Source organism: Penicillium chermesinum, assembly GCF_028974085.1.
Source record: "Penicillium chermesinum strain IBT 19713 chromosome Unknown utg000005l:1.0-4115287.0:1.0-4118363.0, whole genome shotgun sequence".
In the NCBI taxonomy this organism is placed as follows: Eukaryota; Fungi; Ascomycota; class Eurotiomycetes; order Eurotiales; family Aspergillaceae; genus Penicillium; species Penicillium chermesinum.
In genome coordinates, this window is record NW_026695315.1 from 1,854,150 (window position 1) to 1,878,646 (window position 24,497).

A 24,497-nucleotide genomic window follows, 5' to 3' on the forward strand; every position below is an offset into this window, starting at 1 on the left:
GCCTGTAGTAGAGTCTTGGATCACATCTATCATATATCATTTGACCTGCTTTTGCTCCTGACGAGTAACTAGGCAGTACTCAGACAATTGCGCCTCCAGTGCACATCACCTAAATAACACCGCTTCTGCGTAACAGGGAGACCTCGGTATCACTAAACCCCTGCTCGCTCAGTATTTCCTCTGTATGTTGGCCAAGTGACGGCGGGCATTCTCGAATTGTAGGTTGTGAATGGCTGAATTTGACTGGCGAACCTGAGCAGCATGAGAATGATCAGCTTTCGATCCCTATGACTGCTGTCCAGAATACGTACCAATAACCTTGATCTCTCCCGCAGTGGCTGCAGGCTGCTTAATAGTCTGTACCATATCTCTTGCAATAGTCTGAGGGTGGGAGAAGACATTCTCTAGATTATTGATCGGCCCATACGGCATTCCACTTCCTTCGAAAACAGCCTCCCACTCTTTAGTTGTCCTGAGAGAGAAGGCCTTGTCTAAAATGGGCTTCAGAGCCGCCCTGTGCTTGATCCGGCTATTGTTGTCCCTGAACCGTGGATCACGTATGAGTTCCTCGATACCCACCCGCTCACAAAAGATCTTGAACTGCCTATCATTCACAGCCCCGGCAACGAGATACGAATCCTTCGTTTTGAATGCTTCGTATGGAACAATGGTCGGATGTCCGGTGCCCCAGCGCTGGGCTTCTTTCGATAGGTTCATCCACGACATTCCCACATTGGACATGATTGAGACTGTGGTTTCAAATAGCGATGCTTCGATCTTTTGACCCTGGCCTGTTCGGTCTCTTGCATAGAGGGCGGATAATATGGCGCCGTGAACATAGAGCCCCGTGCACATGTCCATCAATCCAACTCCAGGTTTCGTCGGGGGTCCATCTGCTTCCCCTGTAATGTGAAGCAAGCCGCCCTCTGCGGCTCCGATAACATCATATCCGGCTCTCTGCGCGTAGGGGCCATCGCCACCATATCCTTTTGGATGTTAGCGTTGCATGCAAGCAGTACATGTGCCGCGGCTGCTGACCGGATATACTGGCGAGGATAATCGATGGATTGACCTTTTTCAGGTCCTCAAACCCCAGCCCTAGCTTATCAAGTTTCCCGGGGATAAAATTCTCGATCCTAGAAGCTGGTCAGGCAATCTGCTACCGCGGTTGGGGGTGCCAAGCATCGTACACAACATCCGAAGTCTTGGCGAGATCAAGCGCGATCTTTCTTCCATCAGGATGTTTCAGATTCAGAGAAATAGATCGTTTGTTCCTATTGATGGTGTTGAAGTAGAGAGACGTCCTGGAGGCGTCGGGCTTCCAGAACTTCTCTTCTCCGTCCTCTCGCCACAGTCGAGTATCGTCCTATGGCACCTCTTGTAAGATATTCCTGGTTCTCCGGCAAAGAGACGAAATACTCACCCCGCTTTGAGGCTGCTCCACTTTGATCACATCGGCGCCGTAGTCGGCTAGGATCTGGCTACAGAATGGACCCTAAGGGCGATTAGAAAGGTTCGACTTATAGGTATAGCGTCTTACAGCTAGCACCCGCGTAAGATCTAGCACCCTCAATCCCTGCAATGTACCCGTATTCTTTCTCGGAGGATATTGGGTATGGGTCTTTCGCACATGCTGAATAGTAGAATATTCGAAGGTTGTGGGTAGATGGGAAGACGGGCGAAGCCTTGAACTGGTGCGGAGTAGACCTAGCATTGGGAAGATCATTTGATCCTAATGTCCTGGTGGAATTTGAATAGCAGACAATGACTTGCCCCAATCTTTACTCTTTACTCCGTGCTTGGAATAAAGCCGACTTCGAGGAATAGCCGTCGCTTCTTACCCTCGGCAATGCTCGGTATGCCAGGATACCTTTTCATCAGTTGCAACCCAAGAGACTGACTAGTATTACAAGCAGGTTGGTCTCAGAAGGCCAAGCTTGAATACGTTGGCAATTTAGTGTCCAAATTGCGCAGCCAAATCCTTATAAGTGTGGCAGAATTGTGCAGAACTTTACGTGCTAGAAGGGTAGCACATAGTGCGGGGAAACCACCCCCCCTGTTGATCACCGACCATCGCCGAGAGTCCCCAGCATTGCGGGGATGCTGTGGACCTCAACTATAAGCATTGACGGGTTCAAATCTTGCCTTCAGAATTGAATCTGCACAGGCTCGCCTTCTATAAACGGTTGGTCAATTCCTTTGGCTCTTCATCCGACGAATTCCCCTGCAAAATGGTCTTATATCAACGAGGTCTCTTGGTAGGATAACCCCCCCCCCTAACCATGCGACGACCACTCACTCTTACAAGCCGCGCCATGTCTGGCAATGCGCACGCCCACGAGCACTCACCCGAGCAACGCCTGTTGACGCCAAGAGAAGCTCTCGAAAGATCCATGCTCGCGCTACTGAATACCTCCAGAATTACGATACCGACCTCACAGATTCCCAGCGGACGGTCCGGGAAGCGATTTCCAAAATCTGCGCCAAGTACCCAGACGAGTACTGGCGAAAACTCGACGAATCTAAGGAGTTCCCCACCGATCTCCATCGCTCACTAGCCGACAATGGCTGGCTGGGCATTTGCATGCCACAGGAATATGGAGGCTCAGAGCTAGGAATCAGCGAAGCCGCCGTGATGATGCAAACCATCTCCGAGTCCGGCGGAGGCATGACAGCTGCCTCCTCCGTGCACATGAATATCTTCGGCTTAGAGCCCGTCGTCAAGTTCGGCACCGCCGAACAAAAAGCCCGCTGGTTGAAGCCCTTAATAGCGGGAAAGGAACGAGCGTGCTTTGGCGTCACAGAGCCTAACACAGGCCTCGACACCCTTCGACTACAGTCCCAAGCCAAAAAAGACGGCGACTCGTACCTCCTCACCGGCCAGAAAATCTGGATATCAACCGCCCAAAACGCCCAGAAAATCCTCATCCTCGTCCGCACAACGCCGCTCTCCGAAGTAACGAAGCCGTCCCACGGCCTCTCTCTCTTCTACACCGACCTCGACCCCTCCGCCGTCCAAATCACCGAGATCCCCAAAATGGGCCGCGCAGCCGTCGACACCAACTCCCTTTTCTTCGAAAACTGGCGTGTGCCCGCTTCGGACCTCGTCGGCCGCGAAAACGACGGCTTCAAAACCATCCTGCACGGCATGAACGCCGAACGAATCCTCATCGCCGCTGAAGCCCTCGGCCTGGGCTACGCCGCGCTCCGGCGCGCCGCCCTCTACGCGTCCGACCGCACCGTCTTCGGCCGCCCCATCGGCATGAACCAGGGCATCCAGCACCCGCTCGCGGAGAGCTGGATGCAGCTGGAGGCCGCACGGCTGATGATCTACCACGCCGCGCGCATGTACGATGCCGGGTACACCGCGGGCGAGTATGCCAACGCGGCGAAGTATCTGGCTGCGGAGGCGGCCTTCCAGGCGTGCGAGCGGGCGGTCATGACGCATGGCGGGATGGGGTATGCGAGGGAGTATCATGTGGAGCGGTATTTGCGGGAGGTGTTGATTCCCCGGATTGCGCCTGTTAGCCGCGAGATGATCTGCAATTATATTGGAGAGCGGGTGCTTGGGCTGCCTAAGTCCTTTTGAAGGGAGGATTTTGCTGGATTGGATTGGAGCGGCCCTAGTCGCGGTGGAAAAAAATTCAGCAAAAAAAGAGAAGAAAAAAAAGACCTCTGTGTACAACTAGCTTCTATGTGCTCAGCACGGGGTTTCTGTCCCGTCCGGGATGTTCCTCGCGGCTCGGAGACTTTTGAATTGCATAGTTGAGCTAATCGTGGAAAAAGAAAAACGATGCCCTTGACCAGGATGTGGATTCGGAACAAAGACCTGGTATTTTTGGCCCCCCTCATATCTGGAATCTCTGGTTGGGATGACGTTGAGAGGCGTTCGATCCTCTGGCGATTATGTCGCGGCGAGCCCGAGCGCTAGCGCTAAAATAGAAAGGTGCGCCAGGGCGAATCCTGTGCATATGAAAGAGGCTTGGGGCTTCTGATCAAGCAGGATGACGGCATTATTTCCTTCTTATTCCTCTCACGGATCGGTCCACGGGTGTCGCTTTATTGCTGACATGTTCATCTCCCCCGGTCAGAGAGCGTGTATGAACGCTGCATCGTATCTAGTGCAAGCAATTTCCCATCTGACCCAGGTCCCTGCCCAGGTGGAGGCATGCGCCACAGTCAATATGGCGGCAAAGGCTGTCTTAATATAGCAATATCCGTTGAGTCAAATTGGTTTGGTAAAAGACCCAAAAGAAAGGGTGTGTTGGTTGGATTATTGCTATTAGAGTGTGACCGAGAATGGAAGCGCCCGAGGGACCGGGATGATAATTCGCTAATTAAACAACAAGCCTCGACAGTAACCGCCCTGCGCCTCTATGCGATGGAACATAAATCATGACTGCTATATGCACCGTTATGCATGATAAAAAAAAAAGACAAAAGAGCCAAACGTAGTACAGGTGTAAGCCACGGCGGGTATTATTGGTCGGCCTGCTGGGGCTCCGATCGGACCTCGTCCAAGGTGCACGCCGACGAGGCTGACAAGGATTCCGGCGTGGTCGTGGAAGAAGCAAGACTCACGGGGCTGTGATCCAGAGGCCCCAAGGTCCACTTCCACTCCCTGCGCCGTTTCTCACGGCCCTGATGCGGCGTCGGCGGCGTATTTGAAGCGAATGAGTCCGAGTCTAATCCGTCGAGCAGGGCAACGGCCCTAACCTGCCGATCTGCGCGGATGGAGCGCCTCCGCTTGCGCTTTATTTTGGACGAGGACGGATCCTTGGATCCGTCGTCAGAGCTCCCATCCTCTGACGTGCTGGAGTCTGATGCTGACACCGATGACTCGGTGTCTGAGTCGGTGGGGTCGGGAAGATCATGGGGTCCTGGGGCAGCCGTGTCTTGCACAGCCTCGATCAAATCAATATGCTGCGCCGTGTAGTGGACAGTGCGAATCTCCTCTTCCAGTTGGGGACGGTAGGTTACTTGTTTCTTGGCAGGAAGAAGACCCGGCGAACGCCTGCGCCGGCGGGTCCACTAGCTCCCGCCGAGACTGACCCAGAACGTCTTGCGGCGTCGAGTGGGGAGTTGCGCAAGATGCTGCGCACGCCTAACGGCTGTTGATAGGGGCGCGGGTGGTTATTTTGGCTTTGGTTGGGGTTGCTCGGATTTGAGAGATAAGGAGAAATGGGTTTATGCGAAAGTCGGTGAGAACCCTTGGGGGAGATGGATGCAGAGGACGGAGATGGGACATCGTAGGCATTCTGGAAGGTGTTGCGAACCGTAGGCGACGCGGCCGCTCCAGCAGTAAAGGGCAGCGAAAGGCCCGTCGTCGACGAGCCAAAAGTGCGTGGAAGGGCAGTGGTTTGTAGTGTCAATTTGGGGCGAGAGGTTATAGTTCGATCACCCGAGAGACAGGACATCGTGGAGGGTGAGCAGAGCATGTCAGAGGTAGGAAGGAGAGACACGAAGCATTCCACCGGGGAGTTGGTGGGAGGATATACTCGAGCGGGGTGTGCACTAAGAATAGGCGCCGGGGAAGAGGTCCCAAGGTTGGTTATTTTCCAGAGATTCCCCGCTCAGAGCAACATGCCAACACTGGACGATCCCTGTCGAAGGGGACGTTATATTTAAAGAGATCGGCTACTCTGGCCGTGATTCGGAGGTCATGCTAATTATGAATCCATAAAATTTTTTTTCCTCCCCGTCAAGCTAACTATCGACGCCACATCCCAGCGGAGATGGGGATCGGCCTGGTCCAGGTGCCCGCGGGGCCCCAAAGTCCGATTTAGCAGATTTAGCAGATTTTAGAATCAGCGAGCCCGATGGTTAGTGGGGCATCTGGAGAGGGGGGAGGAGGGGGGGCAAAAAACTCGTTTGGAGGAGCTGATTATTCTTTGATCGAATATCCCAAGCGTCCTGCCTCTTTCCCCTCCCACGAGCAATCTTGGCGGCGAAAGTCCACCTGGCGTTGGCTGCGAGAAGCAGCGTGAGTGGCTGCAGGCGCTTCTATAAAAAGATCCGCCTCGTGCGCCTGGTGGAGCCGAAGGCAAGTTCTGCCCCGGTTATTTTTGTCTGGGCCCTTATAGATGTCCTTTGTCTCATTCAGAACATGGGTAGAACATGAAAAGGTCCTTTCACTTTAGAAGGCGTGCAAATATTCCGCAACGATTCCGAGGAAGCTGAGACTGCCTTCTGGCCCTAACATGGTCTGGTGTGTCTAACGCCGATCGTCGTATCTCGCACTAAACAACGGGCATCCTGCGCCAATCCTCATTCCAGGAATGTGGATCATTCCTACCAATCCCTGTCAGCAAATTATGTCATTCGCCGGAGTCAATGGCGAAGGTCAAAGCCATATCGCCGCGACAGTTGAGAGCCTGAGGCCTAGTAACTACTGACTAGTGTAGGCGGAACCCGCTCTTGTTCTCGTAGCCCAAAACAACCCGGACGATCGAAGCCCGTTCGAACATGGCCCCTTGTTTGAAAAGGCGCAGAGATCGCGGGGGGGGGCTCCACGGGCCAAACCTATGCTTACTTTGCTTAGTGCTCCTCCAAGTTTCAACCTGACTGATTCTGAAGGCCGGAGTCTCCTATCTGCCATCTCATAACCATACTAAAAAAAAACAATCGCACAGAGAAAGACAAGACTAGCGACCGATTCAAATTTGGAATGTTTCGTATATACTAGTAAATTATATCCCAAAACATGTTTCATAACTCATCAACATTGGATATACACACCCGCCTTGTCCTAAGTGTGGTCGGCTCTAGGTTTCTGTCTCAACATCTGGCTCGCGTCCTGTCAAACCGCTAACACCGATCTTCTTCTTCATTTTGTTCAAGGCAAACTTAGCTTCGTCCTTGGCAAATGCTGCATTGCGCGCAGGCCGCCACTGCATCAGTCCACGTTGCTGTCGCTGTTCGCTGCGTCGGTTTGCCCGGTCGTTCTGGGCAGAGTTCGTCTGCGATGAAGAGGCCGCCCCACTCCCACTGACGACAGAGGGACCAGAGGACGAATCCTCTTCTTCGGATGAGTTTTCGGAGTCACTGGTGTCATCCTGTTCCCGGTCCTTCCCATCAACGCTAGGCTTGGTGGAAGCCTGACTCTTGAGTGGTGGAGGCACCACAGGATCGTGGGCTGGTTCATCTCGGCCAGGTTCGGCGATCTTGCGCCCCATCTCATCTGTGTACGCGCGAGGATCGTGGCCGAAGGCACCACTCCAGTCGTTTCCTTCGCGATCAATCCAGCGCCGTCGCTCGGCCGGATCGGCTTGCTTCAAGACGTCGCGACCCTCGACGAGGGACTGCTCATGCTTCTGGAGCACCTCGGGTGGAACCTCGGCAGCGACGGTCTGGGATCTGACACCCTCGTCCCGACATGCCTCCCAGGTCTCGAAAGACTCGCGAGAGTCATTGTCAACCACGAAGCGCTCGTGAGATTCGTCAATGCCCGGCGAGAAGCGACAGCGGAATTGCAGGCGGCCGACTTCCTGGAGGTCTTCGAGCCCAGGAACCTCCTTCGCACGCCAGTTCTTTTCGGTAACATAGTTCTGGGTCAGACGGGCGCCCATCTTGGTTGTCCAGATTGGGAGGTCGATGTCGGTGTCTTCGTTGTCGACGAGGTGTTGCAGCCACAAGACAGCATACGCTGCGGCGCCCCGCTTGCCCTGGTTGTGGAACTCAAAGACCACAGGCGAGCGGTAGCGATACTTCACAGGCAGCCGGAGGCCATCGCGGAGATTCTCATCTGACGTATCATAGATCGCGTCGCGGCCGTCAAGGCGGCCCTTGGCCCGAGGGATCTTCCCAGTGCTTCCACCGGTGCGCGTCTTGATCTTGGCTACACGTCCATACCCCTTGGCTTCGATCTTATCCGAGATGAACTCGAAGGTGCCAACATCCCAGCCCAACATGTTTGGTGGCAGCTTGGTCTCGACATGACGAAACAAAATTGAGATGCGCATACGGCCAAACCCGATACCACCGTCGAGTGGGTACCATCGTGTCACCTGGGAACTGGTCTGGAGGAGGTCAGACAGTTTGATAGGCACAACGCCTAGAATGGGGTCGTGCTCGCGATATCGCTGATCCCGGACGGTGACTGTCACGACGGCCGACCTCCAATCGCGCACAAAACGCTCGGTACCGGCATTGAAGATTGGCTTAGAGCTGACGGCCTTGGGACGGGTGCGGTAAATCTGGGTGACAGTTAGTCTACGATCAAGAATGATACGAGCTCCTTCCAAGGTGGTTCTTACCAGTTGGTCGTTGAGAGAGATTTTGCAGTAACTGGTAGGTAGATGTTCACCCACTTCCTCTCTGTTTTCACCATACGGCTTCGCGGGCTCGTATTCCTTGCCTCGGCGATTGCCATCGCTGCCCTTGATATTTTCGAATTGAAGATTCACAATCTGGTGTACAACGATATGGACAATCCCACTGGGCCAGAGTGGATCAGGCGGGGTGTGGACAACCGCATCTTCCTGTTCATTTTGGATCGTGCCCTTCTCATCCTCAAATTTCGGGTCGCCCTTGAAATTCTCAGGAAGATCCTTCTTCATGCCATCGGTCCGCAGCTCGGGTCGGAGCTTAGGCTTTCCAAAGTACCCCACTTCCCAGTGCAGCTGGCCCGGCATCTCACTTCCCTCTTGCATGCCCTGCAACTTGGAAACCTGCGGGTACATGCGGCCGGGGTGCTGGAGCATTTCCCGGATTGGCATTTCGACCTTGCCGACGATATCGTCAGCGGTGTTTCGGTCCGAGTCCCAAAGCTCGATGCTGAGGTTTTCATCCGCCTTGATGAGTTCGGGGGTCACGAGCAGCGCGGCCGTCTCCTCCCACACGGGGTTGAGATCATCAGTAATCACTCGGGTACAGTACATAGGCTTTCCGTATTTAGAGAAGGAAAGGTTGATGTATGGATCACTGCCACCACCCTCACTACCCCGGCGATCTTGTTTGCTCAGTCCAATAGCGCGGTGAATGCGAACCCACATGACACCTAATGCCAAAGTATCCTTGTGGATGTCGTCGCCTTTGAGCATCATACTCAGATCCATCGTCATGGACTTTGGAGCAGCAAACATGGAGCAGGCGGCCCCAATGGCATAGTTGACGAAGTTGGAGATCAGAGGCAGATTGAGGATGTTCACACCCCGCTGCAGCATCGGCATACAACCGGCTCGCACATGGGGAATACCAACCAAACTGAAGGTGACATCTTTCATGAATGGGGGCTCTGGCATCATCTGGAAACGCAGGCGGACGGTGCCAACCAGCTCTGTCAATTCCACGAAAACCGGGAATGGCACACCGAACAGACCGCGAATACCCAGATAAAAGACAAGCCGCATGTGCATATTCTCGGCCTTCGAAGAAGTTGACTGAGAGGTTGGCTTGGCATGGTAGGCAAATGAGGCTTCCATATTGTAATAGCTTCCTCCCTCTTCGGCGGCTGCGGCTTCCTGCGGATCCTTGTTTTTGAGATTTTCCTCGTGGATGTTATCTTTCAGGTTCTGAACATGTTCATCTGGGAGGGCACGCATGCTCAGGATGCGAAAGGGATTGTTCCCTTGATCGATCTCTGCGATCCGCACGTTCTCGACCACCTTCGGAGCGGATGCTTGCATGACATCCTCGATGGTGTCGGCCACTGGAGATAGCATGTCAGGGTTCATAAGGCCCCATACAACACCAAGGAAAGAGTTCATCCATTCAACTGACTCCGGCAAGAGGTTCGCAGTAGCCTTGATTTCTCGTGATTAGCATTGATCAGTTCATAATCCAGTCTATTACATACCATTTGCCCACGAAGCTGTTCACTGCTCCATTCCATGTTCTTTCCGCTCGAGATAACTTGCTGCATCCACATCCATACTCCACTGGTGATACATGCAGCCAGCGGGATCAGACCCCAAAGAGAACCGCCAAAAAATTTACCTAGGACGACAATTGCGCAAGGAATAGCGATACACAGTGCTCGGGCTCGGGATTCTAGTTGTTGGAACATGGGTTGGTACGAGATGGTAGGCGTTGGGTGGAAGAGAACGTTCGTCTTCTCGCCGCGGATAGGGACATCCGACGTTGTGCCCTCGGCCACAGGGTCGGGAGGGGCCGTGATATCTTGTTTCTCCTTATATTCATCGAGTTCTTGGTCGGGGCTTGTTTTAACGTCCTTCACTACAGTCAGTATGTTGAAAAAAAAAGAGTTATGTTGGTTCTCATATGCTCACGGTTGGCTTGTCGAGGTTGGCATTAGGAACAGTCAACTATATCACGGTTAACAAGAATTTCGGGCTCTGGGAAAAGGTGACTGACCATAGGGTTTTTGACAGCTTCCATTGATGTCTCATCTTGATCCTCTACTCCAATATCCTTTCCAGTAGTCGGGTCGGTCACGGTACGGATCTTATGCTGGGAAACCTCGCGGGGTTTGTGCGTGACAGCGTCTCCCTCCTTCCCTTCAGCTTCACTTCCCTCAGGTTTCTGCCCTGACTTCTTGCCCTTGTTTGCGGATTTCTGTTGCCTCTCGGCCTCGGTCCGCTTTCTATCGTCTTCATCGATCTGCCGGTCTCGCTCTTTCTTTTCATGGTCCAGGCGCTCGATGAATTTCTGGACAGTCGGAACAGGATTCGCACCGCTCCAATGCTCTCCGACATGGTGCGCCTTGGGCGAGGGGGGGCTCCTGATTCTTGGAAGCCATACTGCCTGGAGGTTCTGCTGTCGATCACGCTTCAGGCTCGGGATGGGAGACTGGTAATGAGGGTAATGCGTGGGTGTCGATAATGTGGCTTCACAGCAGATTGCAGTCGGGGGGTTGTCCCATCAGTCAATTGCAAATGGTATGAATATCATCCAAGACGCGGAGGAGAAATTATGTAGATAGTATGGGCGAACAGATGGGCCCAGAAGCTCTCCCCGGAACTACGTCATCGGTGGGCTCAACCCGGGAATCGACATGACGATGCCAATGCAATCTGATCCGTACTTTGCTTGTTTATCTGCATCGTGTGGACCATACAGATTCTGTCATTTTTCTCCACCGTGCTTCGTGAGTTGTCACTGGCTATACTGTAGCTGTGTCGGGAGTCTCGGCTTATGGAGATCCGTGCGACGTTTCTACCTCCTCCAACCTGAATCAATCTACGCACACTGAATTCAAAAGCTATGTGCCATTTGACGGTATATGCCCTGCATAGAGGCCGCAGTGAGGGGGAGTTGACCTGGTTTCGATGCCGATATTTAGGGTACCTAAACCGGCTATGACTGAGGAACAGCTGCTTCGATGATGTCACCTCAAGCCCAATATATGAGCACGAACCACAAGAACGAACTCGATAACCAGCGGTCTCTACAGCCTAAGGCAGAGTTAACCTCTGGTGTATTTCGATCGTCATATCGAGGCGATCATGGTACAGAATTGGCGAAAACCGATCGCATGGATCGGCGGAACTAGCGAACTACCCCAGATCGCTTCGTTCGACTCCATTGGACGAGGTCAAAAGTGAGTATTCACGGCAAGAGGATCCCGTTGCGCTAGCTGGTGTTTATTGGTAGTACAAGCATTGCCTCGCCTTGATTCCTGTCGTGTAGCGATGAAGATGTCATGATACACATTCGTGGGGCTGATCGGCCCTTCCACACAGATGTCCACTTTGTAGGCAACCCTGAGGGATATCCCTGGCTAATGCTTCACGATATCTTGCCGTAAGGACTGCAAACCGGTAGGGACCTCTTCATGAGAAACTTCTCATGCAAGAAGTCCACGGCCAGTTAAAAAAAAGTAGTAAAAAAAGTAGTAGAGGGCGTAGGAATGGGGTGCGGCTATTGTCCTAATCGCTGGGGGCCCAAACTCCCCCTTCCGCATCTCAACGTCACCCGCGTTTGCACCACCATCGCCCACGCTTTTCCAACTTCGTTACCCTCGTTTCAGCCTCACTTGCGCCGTAAGGATGTCAACTGCAGAGGAGTCCCCCGCACAGCGAGCTGCGCGTGAACGCCGTGAGCGACGTGAGGCCAAAATCAAGGCGGGTGGCTCAGCACGTCTCGATAAAATCACCAGCTTGAGCGGTCGCACTCCGCAATCAGGTGCGCCAAGCCCCTGTGGGAAAGCCTTTTATTCTCACTCGACCGAACCCATGCAGATCTGACTTTTGATGCTGACTACTATACCCTTTAATAGCTCGTGAAGATGCCTCTCCATCTCCCCAGCCCGCCGTCCCCCTCTCCATCCCCAGCACCGCACACCCAAGCTCCCTCTCAGCGAGACCGAGAGTCCACCGAAGCCATTCAAGCCCAGCAAGAGGCCTTCCGAGCTCTACTCCGACAGGCTGCGCCAGAAGCGGCACGAGGTCAACAGGGGGAGAACGAGACCGAGGACCCGACCGCAAAACTCTTGAGTTCGCTCCTCGAGGGCGTGCCCGGAAACCCGAACTCCCCTCCGGGAGCCGAACCAGCCGTGCCATCCTCAAAACTTGCATCTATTGCGACGTCGCTCGGCGTGCCGCCTTTCCTGGCCAAATGGGTCGGTGATGCATTCTCAGAGCCCCAGGAGGACCCGAAGAGCGTCCGCCTCTGGAAGGGCATCCACCTTGTTTTCGCCCTCGGTATGGCCATCTACGTAGTTTGGCTCGTGAGAACCTCGGTGGCACTGTTCGGATTTCCGCGTCCAAAACCAGCGACGGCTCAGAACCCATATATCATTTTCCAGACGGGCGAATTCATCTTGTTCACTACGAAGCTATTACTAGGCGGGCCGTTCGGGATTCGATCAGCTTTTAGTAGCTTCAGGGGAGTCATCGGAGACGCCATGATTGTTCTGTTTGTGTTGGGTGCCGCTACCTGGTGGACGAATGGATGGGAAGATATCGCACTCCAGGCATAGTCACCACTTCATGTTTCCATGTATCTAACCTACGACACGAGAAAATGTATCCCAAACAAGCATCATTAAAGAATAGCATTGCATCTCATACTACTCTATGACATTGATTCCCTTAAGTGGCTAGTGATCGCTGCCATGGCAAGACAGCATTCCGGAGCGCCCCCATCGCTGTTGGATCCAGCCCCCAATCCCCCACCCAATGGCTCATACGAGCTCCGTTTCTAAAATGGTCGGCTAGATGCTCTGAGCGAGACGCCCAGGTCGACAAAGTGCAGTCACAGAATCCACAGCGGCTTTGCACGTTGCCGCCAGTACCTCGCCAGGCATTCAGGTCCGGGACGGGCGTCTTCGTACAGCCATGGAACTTGCGCAGATGCTGCCATAAATAGTCCTTTCGGCTGAAGGATCGTTCTGAAACCGGTTTTCCTGCACAGATATCGAATTCGTGCTCCTCCCAGTGCGCTGGGGCCGGAAGTGGTGTATCGCAGAACTTGCACTCGGCTAATGTGGTACTCCAGTCGTTTTGGAGTTCGTCTAAGTTGGGGCTGCAGATCCATGAATCGAGGCGGAGATGTACACTTTTCTCGTGCCGCGCCCAGTCGTGTCTCTTTTTGAATGACTGGGTGCAAAAGGTGCATTGGTATTGATTGTCTTCCGACTGGGACTCTCGCTTGCGTCGAGATGCCGATTTCTTAGGGAGCAGCGGGAACGGGAGGTTATTCTCGCCGGACTGATGGCTCCATGCGGAGGAGCCACTCTCAGAGGTCTCTGATGCGCGGCTTCCAAAGCTGGAAACCGAAGAGGCCAGATGGGAGGATTCTCCGTCAATATTCAGTAGATCCAAAACTGACCCGTCGAGCTGGAACGGATCTGTCCCAGTGGCAATTGCATCTTGAATGACAGATTCTGGTACAGGGTCCTCGTCTGGAGGAGAGGCTTTCCATCTTTCCATTGGAGTCAGCGAACTTAGCGTGCTTGTTATTAATGGAGAACCAGCCCTTGGTCGAGAATTAGAGGTAAAGTTTGATATATGGGTTTTCTGCTTCTGTCGACGGCGAGCATTTGCAAACCAGGTCGAAATTCGTCGCTGTGAAAACCCAGTCTCCTGGGCTAGTTGGATCTTTTGGGATTCATTGGGGTATGGGTTCTCTTGGTTTTGATAAAACCACTCTCGTAAGGCCCTAGCCCCTTTGCGAACGAACTGTTTAGATTCTTTGCGGTCCTCTATTGGTTCCACGCTGGGTATCGGCTGGCCAATCTGTAATCCATGAGCTTCATACTTGCTGATGCGTCCGAGTCACTCACGTCGTTCTCTGTGTTCTCCGGGAGACCATGTAAATGTCCCAAAACGGGGGCCGACGTTTCGAAGCCCGATGGCAGACGCTTCTCCCCTTTGGAGAGACTGCATTCTCGGAATAAAGCTGCGCAGCTCGAGCAGGAAGCGAGCGGATTGGGATTCACGGGAGATGTGCGTATCACTAGGCACTGCAACCGATGTCTGCGACAATGACTGCACGGCTTTGGCGGACGATAAGAGCCATCGAGCCATTGCGATACATTTCCGAGGTCCTGTGGCTGAGATACAAAGAAACCATTCGTATGTTCCGCTTGAGATGGAGTGAGCTCGCATGTAATATCCGGGCTCTGCAAAGACGGATAATTGTGGCCCTCTAATGCGGGGAAATATTGCGATTCGAGATCTGTCCATTCATGTCGTTCTGCTGCAGTCGGCTCAGATACACAGAAGTAAAAGTCACTCAGCGTATTCCATTTCTTCTTTCAAGTGCTCTGGTATCCAATCATCTGATGTGTCGGCATTTCGTCCTTGGTATGACCAGTCTGGAAATGACTGCGGCAACTGATTAGAGGACGACTCGGACCAATGGTTCTGTTCCATTTCTCCCTGAGTGCTTAGATGTATGATGGCATTTATCGAGGTATACTGCCTCCTATTGTGGATTTCCTGAGTAGCCCTGGTCCAATATCGACTTCACAGATTCATGATGAAGAGTGCAGCATCGTGGACGGGCTCGACCTATCGATGACTCTTCCCCGCTAACCGTATTTGGTTAGCATGAGCCTTCCAAGAACATGTCGAACTATAAAACCAAACTGCCATTCTCCATGAATCTCATCATTGGTAAATTGAAGTGTTTACAGTAGGAATGTGCTTGGACACTGAGAGATTGATATTTACTACAGGGAATGAAAACAGGTACAAAATCTCGATTCGCGAACTTCAATACTTCTATGACACTTGCCCAGGAGGTGGCTAACTTGAACTTCTGATGACCGTAGTCTATGGAGAACCTCCTGACATTTCTCTGGCTCTGTAGTTTTCGTTCAGCCTTTCTATATTGTGTGAGCTTAGGGACGATCGAGAACTGAGTTTCTTTTTTCATCTTCTGGTGAGCTTACTTGGATGTTCACCATGAACGGTTTTCTTCATACCACTACCTAAGTCGAGTGACGAGTGAAAAGGAGGGCCGGCATATTATGCTGCCCCAGACTGAGTGTCTTTGTTACTGCTGGCATTCGGCGACTTATCAGTAGCCTTAGGTTGCTTCGTCTCAGGCTTGACCGTGGGATTGGACTGAGCAGAAGATCCTGAAGGTGCTGATCCAGTGCCCGGGGTTGCATCAGGCCTTGGCTCGCCTTCAGCGCCATTGTTCTCGAAAAGAACCAAGTGAGAAGCTCCCAGAATCATGTTGAAAGAAATTTTGATGGTGAAGTTGATGCTGGGCAGAGAGCCAAATTCGAAGAGATGAAAAGAGACCTCGCTGTATGCCATCAGTGAAAAGAGTAGTTTGGTAGACTTTTATAGATTGCCTTTGGCTAATTGCTATCGTGGAATCTTTTTTTAGCGATGTTGGCGTCCCTGCTGAGGAGAAGGGCATTTCCTGCCTGAAATCCAGGGATTCCCACACTTAGACAGTCGAGTACTAGGGTCGGTAATATCATGAGACAATCAGATTCTGGAAATAGTCAACGTCCTGCAAATGAAGCTCTTCGAGCTTTGTCGTTATCGGCAACCATTCATCGTGACTCAGCCAGCTCCAGGGAGTGCTGGGCCGTGCCAATGGTCTTCTAGCAAGCGTTTATTCTGCTAAAGAATTCCGTTTCTCATTGCCATTCTCAGTTAAGTCAGTATGCTAATCTCTGAGGCCCCCCGCACCAGGCCTTTCATGTCTAAGGTATAGGGGGCCTTAGCGAAGATTGGTGCCATCTCATGGTATAGGTTGGCGAGACTCGTAGGCGTCCCAACAGCTCGAATACGACACCAAAATCCTGCTTTGTTGATGCTACCGTGTCCAGGTTCAGAGAAACCCAGTAGATCGTAGACGCAACAACGTTTCATAGTTTAGGGTAGATGAGGCTGATGCAGATCGCACCAGATCGTGGCTATGCGCTGCGAACCGTCGATCGTCGCCGGCCCCACCCCAGATCGGGATAGCGTGATGTGACGCTCCGTGACTCATGTTGAGCTTCATCAAACACTGAATCCTACAATAAACGACGCGAATATATAGAGCACGCTCTAGAGAATAAGATTGGGTCAAAATCTGTGCTATGGTCTTTGGTACATTCTCGAGTAGCCTACTATGTCATGATGCTGTTGATCTTGCACAAAACCAAAGTCTCGCCTCGCAAATGCTCTTATGTTTCAATGACAAAAGTCCTTCATAAGATCCGTAAAAACTTGCTGTAGCTGCTGTAAGCTTTTGACCTGCACCCATTCCTCTTTGCTATGTAACCCTGCACCAACAGGTCCGAGGACCACCGATGGAATCCCAGCTGCGCCGAGTAAAGCAGCATCGCACCAAAATGCAGCAGTTTGGACTGTGACATTGTTTCCAAGAATATTCATAGCGGATTTAGTTGTCTGCTGCACGAAAGGATGCGTTGTTGATAGCTTAGACGTTGGGCGTGACATGGTGACTCGAGGTTCAGAATAGCGGAAGTGTGGATTCTCCTTCGAGATATCTGCAAGCAAGCCCCTAATATCATCTATTATTGAGATTTCCGATTGCGAAGGTATTGTCCGGAACTCCATGGTAATAGTACATTTCTCGGGGTAAGACGAAGGCTCTTCGCCTCCTCTGATGAGACCACAATGCATCGAGGCCTTGCCCAGAAGGTCATCTACGGGAAAGTGGTATTGCTCAATGGCACGCAGAAACCATCCTGCCTGCATGATTGCATCAACTCCTGAGGCAGGATCCGATCCATGTGCTGCCACTCCCAGGACGTCAACCTCGACCCACACGAAGCCCTTGTGGGCGATCACGACGGTGTTCATTGTTGGCTCAGGAACGACGGCTGCGTCAGCTCTCCAGCCTGCAGCTAGAATGTCTTGAGTACCTTGTGAGGCATCCTCTTCGTCTGATACCGCAGCTATAATGATATCACCCCGAAGTTGCTGATTGTGGCTGGTCGCCTTAACTTGAGCGAGCGCCGCCAATGAGGCTGCAAGACCACTTTTCATATCAAGACATCCGCGTCCAAAAATAGCTTGCTCTCCATTTTTCGTCCCGAGGTGCCCAGAAATTGGATCAACGTCTTTCGCATAGCTGGAAAGGCTCACCGTGTCGATGTGTCCATTGAACATGAGTGACTTCCCTCCACCACTACCACGCAAGACACCGACCACGGATGGACGCCCTATGACAGGCTCAACGCGGTGGCACTCGATGTCTCTATGAGCAAACCACGCACTTATGTAGTCTGCAATTTCACTTTCGCCCGCTCCATCACTCACGGATAAGGTTGGGTTGGAGGAGTTAATCTGGGTGAGCACCTGCGTCAAGCCGACTGCATCTTCCACAGCAACATCCCGTGGGATTTTGTATTCCCGTGCTCCTTCCGTACTCAATAGAATAACCACCGAGTCCTTAGTGAGGACTGACGAGGTTTCACTTGCGATACGTCGCAGAGCAGCCAAGGATGCGCCGCCACAGGGGCCTGCGGTGATAGACTTAGACTTCAAATCCTCCACGGCACGATGACTTTCATATGAAGATACAGTCACACAAGCATCAACAAGCCTCTGCAGATCAGGCCACGCAGTAGCGGAAACAGTCCCACAGTTCATTCCGTCCATTGTTGTGGATGAAGTAGGTACAGCGACAGACTTCCCAGCCCGCAAGCTAGAAGATAGACACGGAGCGGAGTCGGGCTCAACAGCTACAACAGTCATGTTTCGTGACTTGCAGTGCTTAGCCACCGCATGAGCAAGACTACCCACACCCACAGGGGTGATCACAATGCTTGCCGGTAGCCCCAGCTGAGAAGCTTGCTCCTCTGCCTCGTGTAGCATCGTAGAATAGCCCTCCACGATCCACGCTGGAACATCCTCGTATCCTTCAAATGCGGTATCCTGGATGAGCAAGGAATTATGGACCTTCGATTGTTCTGCTGCTTCCTGAACGGCCTTATCGTATGTACCTTGGACAACGATCACACGAGCGCCTTCGGACTTGATGAAACGGCTTGTGTTATCATCCATGGAGAGAGGAACGAACACACTAGCACTCACTCCGAGCAGCTTGGCCATGTAGGCAACTGCGCGCCCATGGTTTCCCTCTGAAGCTGTAATGAGCGATAGTCCTCTGGTCCGAGCCTTAGCGGAGAGATTCTCCAGAGTCACCGTCGACGATAGCCCCAGGTGTTGCGCTACGGCTCTGAAGCAACCCCATGATGCTCCAAGGACTTTGAACGAGGGCAAACCAAATCGGTTACTCTCATCTTTCACCAGGATGCCCTTCACACCCACCTCAGCCGCTAGCTCTGGGAGAGATACCAACGGTGTAGGCGCATAGTTTGGAAGCTCCTTGTGAAACTCCACCACCCCCGCGTTTAGCGGGGCGTCGCACGTTTCACTGGCCGCAGAGGCGTTCAAGTAAATTGGACGCCTTGAAGACATTGTATTTTGCTCCCTTGAGCAGTGAAATAGCTGTTCGAGGCTTTTGTGCTTGGGATTAGGGATCAGTTCAAAGTGGATTATGGCTCTGCAGCCTTCCAACGACACTGGACGCCTTCCGAGGACATTGTTGCTGGAAAATAGTGGAACCCGCGAAGATTTGACCAAGCCCTGAAAGAGATATCATTGTGAAACTTCATGCTGCTAAACAGCTTCTGCTAAATATGTCCTACCACTGAGATTTTATCAGATCGCTTTGTGATTTGGTAGATACGCAGATTTTGGTCTTTTGGCTAGGCTGGTTCGCCTTCGGGAGTCAAGTTTTTCGGTTTCATGAATATTGACTTGAACAGATCGTATATACGGCACATAAGATTTATTCTAAATGGACAGTATTGTGTTTTGTCTACTGTCTAACTCAACTCTCTACCGATGTTCACTAAGAGACAAGGGTCATCAGACCTCTGTGCCTTGGCTCAATCGGAAGCTGTCATAGTGTACCACAGATTCAAGCAGTGCTTGAGTACCAAGAGCGCTATTCTTCGTATTAGCAGTTGAATCGATCTGGGTACTGCGTTCATCTTACCAGTGCTCTGGGCTACAATATTCTGTTGGGTGGTGACTGACACCGTCCTTGCAAGGAACAAATATCATAGTTGTCGGACAGTGCTTGCTAGTGTAAACACTATCATGCCCAGCACCGCTTGTTAGCGGCATGGATCCATTAGGCCCAACCAGAGTGTCTGCCGCTTCTTGAACCGATGCAATACAACCCTTGTCAAACCGGACAGCCGGGGAATCGGTTTCCAAAGTCCAGTCGAAAGTGACGCCCTTGCCATCCTGAGCGGCGATCCTCGTAAATGCTTCGAGGCACTTTTTCTGAACCGCTTGGACAACATCATCAAGTGGATGCCGAATGTCGAGAGTAAATGTCACCTCTGATGCGATCGTGTTAGTAGAGGCATTTGAAGGCACCTTGAGGATGCCAGTCGAAGCTAATGCATCATGTCGCGTCGCGATATCGTTAGATGCAGCAATCATCCGGGATGCCGCAAGCAAAGGATCCTGACGAGCGCTCAGGGGTGTCGTTCCAGTATGAGCGTCCTTTCCCTTGATGGTGAAGGCCAACCACCTGTATCCTTGAGCACCTTGCACAATGCCGATGGACCGTCCACTGTCTGTAAGGATAGGGCCCTGCTCAATATGAAGCTCGAAATGAGCGCCGAGTCGGAAGCCTGAGGTAGCATCGCATGGCAATTCACCCAGATACCCGTGCCTTATGAGTTCGGAACGCAGTTTCACGTCTGGATTGTGGATGTCCTGTAGATTCCATGCTTTCTGGATTGGAACAGCTCCAGCCCAGACTCCGGAAGAGCACATAGACTTTGGAAACCGGGCACCCTCCTCGCTGCAAAATTCACATCAGCCGTCAGCCCTGATAAGTATCAGATCAATTACATACTTGGTCCAATTCACAATGCCAATGTCAAAATTCGTGCTGAAACCATTATCCTTCATCGTTCTCAAAACTTCGAGTGCGGCCATAACTCCCAGGATGCCGTCATATCGACCACCACGAGGCTGAGTGTCGAGATGGCTTCCCATCGCAGTCATAGGTTTGGCAGACTTGAGCTTGCCAGGCTGACGTGCGAACATGTTTCCCATCTGGTCTACAGAAAGAGTACATCCGAGCTTTTCAACCTCAGCAGCGAGCCACCTGCGTACCCGAGCATCATCATCGGTCAAGGTCAGACGGGCCATCCCCGTCTCCGTAGTCTTTCTACATAAGGGTCAGTGAACTTATTCAGCCTCCACAGGCCTCGTACATACTCGCCATATCGATGTGATTCACCCCATTTGCAAGTTTCATGCAACGTCTCCCAGAGCCGATCGGCATTGATCTTGAGTCCGGAAGCCCCTTGCAGTCGTGCGCACGTAGAAAAGGAATGCGCCAAGTTCAAGCGCAAGGCTTGTGCCACACGGGGTGTAGCTTGCATTTGGCAAATCAGATGGGGTAGGCTATTCTTGAATCTGTGCCTGATAATCGCTAGAAAGGAAAATTTCAACTTGCTCCAAGGGGCTCATGCGAAGGGGTTCGCACGCCAGCCAAAACTTAGCTTTTTTAAGCTAGTCATACGCCTTCTGAGGATAAGAGAAAACTATCGTGGAACGCGAACTGCTTCTTTAGTACCGGTGAGGGATTTTCCGGATCTAAATTCGAATCGGAACTCCCACGACTGATCAATAGATGGCGGAAGATGGGAGACGACGTGCTGGTGATCCATTCCGGCAAACTTGAGGGCAGGCGCCTTCCGACAACATCGGTATAGCTGGGAATTTTTTTTGTTGGCCCACCCATCACTTTGACTTGTGAATTCGGATTTTATGTGCAGAGTTTTCGCTTGATAGTCTCAAATATACCCCAATATTACCCCAAATTCATTTAGGTCTCGACGGCGACTGGGACGTGGACCTCTGCTGTGTTTTATGTGATGGCTATGGATATATTTTTATATTAGAAGCGGAAACTTGAACCTGAACATTCGGTGTTCAAGCTGATGTTAGGTAGAAATATAAATAAACCGAAAATTACAGCTCATCGTACGATTTAATGGCTTCGGCTATTACAAAAAGTCCTAAAATTGCTCTTCCTCCAACTCAATGGCACCTAATGCTAGCGCTACGGAGTACTTATGCTCCAAACTGGCTTGAAAGTCCCCTGGTATATTTACTTGAGGGTATGCTCTTCCGAGACAGCAATTACCAAAAATTGATCTCTCGTAATGTGTCAATATTTAACTATTTCCCAGAAAGTGCACTTATTCCATAGTGAGGGACTGGTGCAATTCCGTGGCCCGGACACTACAATATATAGATGATTGGCGCCTTCATCTCTGACAGTATCGCACTATCATGTTCTCTTGCATATGCTGTCGTCGATCTTCGACGTGGAATGAAACGAGGGTAAAGAATGGGGCGGAATATCGCCATTGGGTCATTGACATTTTCCTTCGTCGTCATGATTGGTTTAAGAATTTTACGGAGTACTCTGGATGATAACTTGAAGAGCAGGCTCTCAGAATGATTGGCCTGATTTTTCCTGGGTTCTTGAGGGATATATCTTCATTTTGACTTTCATTTTATGCACCCCAGTCCTTTGTGACGTACAGTGGAGACCGGGCGATGCTGGGCATTTCGGGGCGCCCGATGTTCACTAACTGCATTCAGGCTCAAGAGATGCCCAGTGTCTCTTCTGAAGATCTGGGGAAGCTTGATAGACTGCCTACTAGTAACTTAGCTGTCAGCCACTTTAGCTGGGTGGGCCCCCCGTGCATACTACTATAGGGTAGAGTTACTAGTAATTAGGAAACCGCGACTCGAGCATCTCTAGGGATGTCTCAAATTGATGCTGCCTACTGACTTAGTGATAGACTTTATTTGGAAAATGAAGACAGGAAAATAGCGTCAGTATACTCCATGACGAGAGCACTGTACATGGGTACTGGCTCATTCAGCCTTGTATATGTCAGTGATCTGAAGGTACCCGCGGGTACCGCATTAGAGCCCTCCAGGGCTCCAGGGCTCCAGGGCTGCATCTGTTTCCATTAGGTAATTGCCCTCTCGTCACCCGTGGACCCGTGCGGGACTTGAACTCGAAGCTTTTCCAAGATATTGCGTACTGGAAGCCCACGTTCACTATTCCAAAGTTGCTAATAATAGCTGTTATCTGCAAGAATTGAGAAGCACTTCCGCAGCGGCCCTAACCCGGTGTACGCCCGGTGTTTTCTCGGAGCGATCATGCCAGACACGCCTCTGGGTCGCATACCCCACCGCGATTCAACCAATTCAACAACGTCTGATTGGACTCTTAAAACTGTTGGTTGTAAGCCCTTCTTTTCGGAGGCATTCGGTACGCATGAGTTCCGATCTTACACCGCATGGAAATCAGAATACGGAAGGACAAGGATCCCCCGGCCTTGCTACCTACCAGGGTCGGACTGTTGGGCTGGAGGCGGGCTAGCGACAAGGGGGGTCGTAAGAGAATCTGATTTGTTTCTGCTGGCTGCAGATTCGCACAGCTGCTGAATCCACCACGGCTCGTTCTGTCAGCCTGCCATGGAAAGCAAAGCCCAACGCGTGGACCTCGATGCTACTATAGCAGAAGAGTAGGACCCTGTGAGTAGGGCCTGTGTGAGTCCGTAACTCACAGGCTAGAAGAGCCGATAGCATCAGGGACCCCATTGGAAATGCAACCGACGATCGCAGTTTGAATCCCAATCTACCCAACCTGCCACGAGAATCAGAAAAAGGGGAATCGTCCAATCGGAGGGGCTGTTGAGACACCATTGCCCCTCCGTCCCACACGTCGTTCCCACACTCTCCACAATGTCATGCGGGTTGGCAGGAAAACGTAATTCAAGCACAGTCAAAGGGCATACGCTAAGTGCTCTGATAGAGAACTAGAGCGATAGCTCCTGAAGCAGGAATTTTATTGATACGTGTGTGGGAATGACACGGCCTAGACGAGACTTTGCATGTGATGCTCTAGCTCGAGGCAGTACAGAGCAAAGAGTGAAGAGGTCGCTAAAGCAGGCGGACAGAACCTATAACCCAACTTATGCAAGAATAAACTTCCAGCCGCGCACCTGTCGCTGCACTCAGCGCTGCACTCGGCGAATCAGATGCGAAGGGATGAGCTGACTCAGTCTCTCCACACCTCAAAAGAAACATCCAGTCGAATCCACCCTTGAAGATCAAAAAGGTTGCAGGTTCAGCCCACGAAGCAGGTGGGATGCCAGACTTCTCGGACCAGTTATGGCTCGGTAGATCTAAAATCTCACGTATGGCCAGTGCTGAAGGGATGGGAAAATTGGACGTATTATGATCCAATGCGCGAGTCCCGTCTTCCCGACATTCCTTCGAGCCGCATCCACGTCCGGTTTGAACCGAAGGGCCTGGAAGTCCAAAAGGTCAGAATCCCTCGGGTTAATGGGCCTTTAGGCGGATGACGGGAGATGAAGACAACGAGGGGTACCGATGAAAAAGGTAAGGCCGGGTTTATGTCGTTCATTAAACTTCCCCGGAGCAACGGAAGCAGCCAAGTTCCCCGCATGACCGAATTCAAGCTGTCCATGAATCCAGTATTGCAGATTACCGGTCGTAACCGGTATCAGACGTAAATCCCATGACCCGTAGATTCGAGTAGCCTGAGAGCTCTTTTCGAGGGATCTAAAAGGTGCATCGAAGACAAAGACTCCAGGGTCTTGCGTTCTTGCGGCTAGAGGCCAAGGACAAACGTACGGAGTACTAGAACCCGCATTCCCAACCCGCACGGCCCAAGCGGCAGCGCTATCCTCTTGCGGCAGCTGTGCGCGCTTTACCCGAAGCAGGTCCCGGAAAGGTAATGAAGGTAAGGCTTTATCCACTCGCGGGGGTGGGCGGCAATCTGTGTCCAGGGACTTGGCTGGAGAAGTACTAAACCGTCGTAGTTCCCCCCCTCCAGGTCGTTCGCTCTCTTTCTCTGCTCCTCCTCCGCGCTGCACCCCTGATCTAAGTATGTGCTCACTTGGCAACCCCCACCCTCCCCAATATGGCAGTAGCTTATTGCTCCGCCTTCCCACTGCTTCGGATCTTGCGTTGCTGACTGACTGTTCGCCTTCAGGAATTGGTGCTTTCCCCCTTTTGGTACATTCCATT

General features: G+C 51.9%; 10 protein-coding genes across 10 annotated transcripts; 2 read left to right on the top strand and 8 right to left on the bottom strand.

Annotated features, from left to right (window-relative positions):
• Positions 1 to 109: 109 nt before the first annotated feature.
• Positions 110 to 1,726, bottom strand: N7468_006863 (CaiB/BaiF CoA transferase family protein; the record flags this gene model as incomplete). The annotated part of the gene is made up of 6 exons (XM_058476159.1): positions 110 to 252; positions 312 to 986; positions 1,039 to 1,136; positions 1,191 to 1,366; positions 1,424 to 1,495; positions 1,541 to 1,726. The coding sequence occupies 6 exons, from the start codon at positions 1,724 to 1,726 to the stop codon at positions 110 to 112; spliced, it is 1,350 nt and encodes a 449-aa protein (XP_058329049.1).
• Positions 1,727 to 1,849: 123 nt separating this feature from the next.
• On the top strand, positions 1,850 to 3,589 carry N7468_006864 (acyl-CoA dehydrogenase family protein; the record flags this gene model as incomplete). Its single annotated transcript, XM_058476160.1, has 2 exons — positions 1,850 to 1,856; positions 2,355 to 3,589. 2 exons carry the CDS (start codon positions 1,850 to 1,852, stop codon positions 3,587 to 3,589), a joined length of 1,242 nt encoding a protein of 413 aa, XP_058329050.1.
• An 890-nt stretch (positions 3,590 to 4,479) lies between these two features.
• On the bottom strand, positions 4,480 to 5,417 carry N7468_006865 (uncharacterized protein; the record flags this gene model as incomplete). Its single annotated transcript, XM_058476161.1, is given in 2 exon segments — positions 4,480 to 4,986; positions 5,004 to 5,417. 2 exon segments carry the CDS (start codon positions 5,415 to 5,417, stop codon positions 4,480 to 4,482), a joined length of 921 nt encoding a protein of 306 aa, XP_058329051.1.
• Positions 5,418 to 6,764: 1,347 nt separating this feature from the next.
• N7468_006866 (C2 domain protein) lies at positions 6,765 to 10,956 on the bottom strand (the record flags this gene model as incomplete). The annotated part of the gene is made up of 6 exons (XM_058476162.1): positions 6,765 to 8,195; positions 8,256 to 9,743; positions 9,797 to 10,171; positions 10,230 to 10,265; positions 10,315 to 10,735; positions 10,925 to 10,956. 6 exons carry the CDS (start codon positions 10,954 to 10,956, stop codon positions 6,765 to 6,767), a joined length of 3,783 nt encoding a protein of 1,260 aa, XP_058329052.1.
• A 992-nt stretch (positions 10,957 to 11,948) lies between these two features.
• Positions 11,949 to 12,880, top strand: N7468_006867 (uncharacterized protein; the record flags this gene model as incomplete). Its single annotated transcript, XM_058476163.1, has 2 exons — positions 11,949 to 12,084; positions 12,234 to 12,880. 2 exons carry the CDS (start codon positions 11,949 to 11,951, stop codon positions 12,878 to 12,880), a joined length of 783 nt encoding a protein of 260 aa, XP_058329053.1.
• A 112-nt stretch (positions 12,881 to 12,992) lies between these two features.
• N7468_006868 (homeobox domain-containing protein) lies at positions 12,993 to 14,656 on the bottom strand (the record flags this gene model as incomplete). Its single annotated transcript, XM_058476164.1, has 2 exons — positions 12,993 to 14,138; positions 14,186 to 14,656. Coding segments are annotated over 2 exons (1,617 nt in total), but the record flags the coding sequence as incomplete, so codon positions are not given.
• A 718-nt stretch (positions 14,657 to 15,374) lies between these two features.
• N7468_006869 (uncharacterized protein) lies at positions 15,375 to 15,587 on the bottom strand (the record flags this gene model as incomplete). The annotated part of the gene is made up of 1 exon (XM_058476165.1): positions 15,375 to 15,587. The coding sequence occupies one exon, from the start codon at positions 15,585 to 15,587 to the stop codon at positions 15,375 to 15,377; it is 213 nt and encodes a 70-aa protein (XP_058329055.1).
• A 957-nt stretch (positions 15,588 to 16,544) lies between these two features.
• On the bottom strand, positions 16,545 to 18,803 carry N7468_006870 (uncharacterized protein; the record flags this gene model as incomplete). Its single annotated transcript, XM_058476166.1, has 1 exon — positions 16,545 to 18,803. The coding sequence occupies one exon, from the start codon at positions 18,801 to 18,803 to the stop codon at positions 16,545 to 16,547; it is 2,259 nt and encodes a 752-aa protein (XP_058329056.1).
• Positions 18,804 to 19,256: 453 nt separating this feature from the next.
• N7468_006871 (M20 family metallo-hydrolase) lies at positions 19,257 to 20,797 on the bottom strand (the record flags this gene model as incomplete). The annotated part of the gene is made up of 4 exons (XM_058476167.1): positions 19,257 to 19,335; positions 19,387 to 20,208; positions 20,263 to 20,580; positions 20,631 to 20,797. 4 exons carry the CDS (start codon positions 20,795 to 20,797, stop codon positions 19,257 to 19,259), a joined length of 1,386 nt encoding a protein of 461 aa, XP_058329057.1.
• A 3,000-nt stretch (positions 20,798 to 23,797) lies between these two features.
• On the bottom strand, positions 23,798 to 24,496 carry N7468_006872 (uncharacterized protein; the record flags this gene model as incomplete). Its single annotated transcript, XM_058476168.1, has 1 exon — positions 23,798 to 24,496. One exon carries the CDS (start codon positions 24,494 to 24,496, stop codon positions 23,798 to 23,800), a length of 699 nt encoding a protein of 232 aa, XP_058329058.1.
• Between the last annotated feature and the right edge of the window lies 1 nt (position 24,497).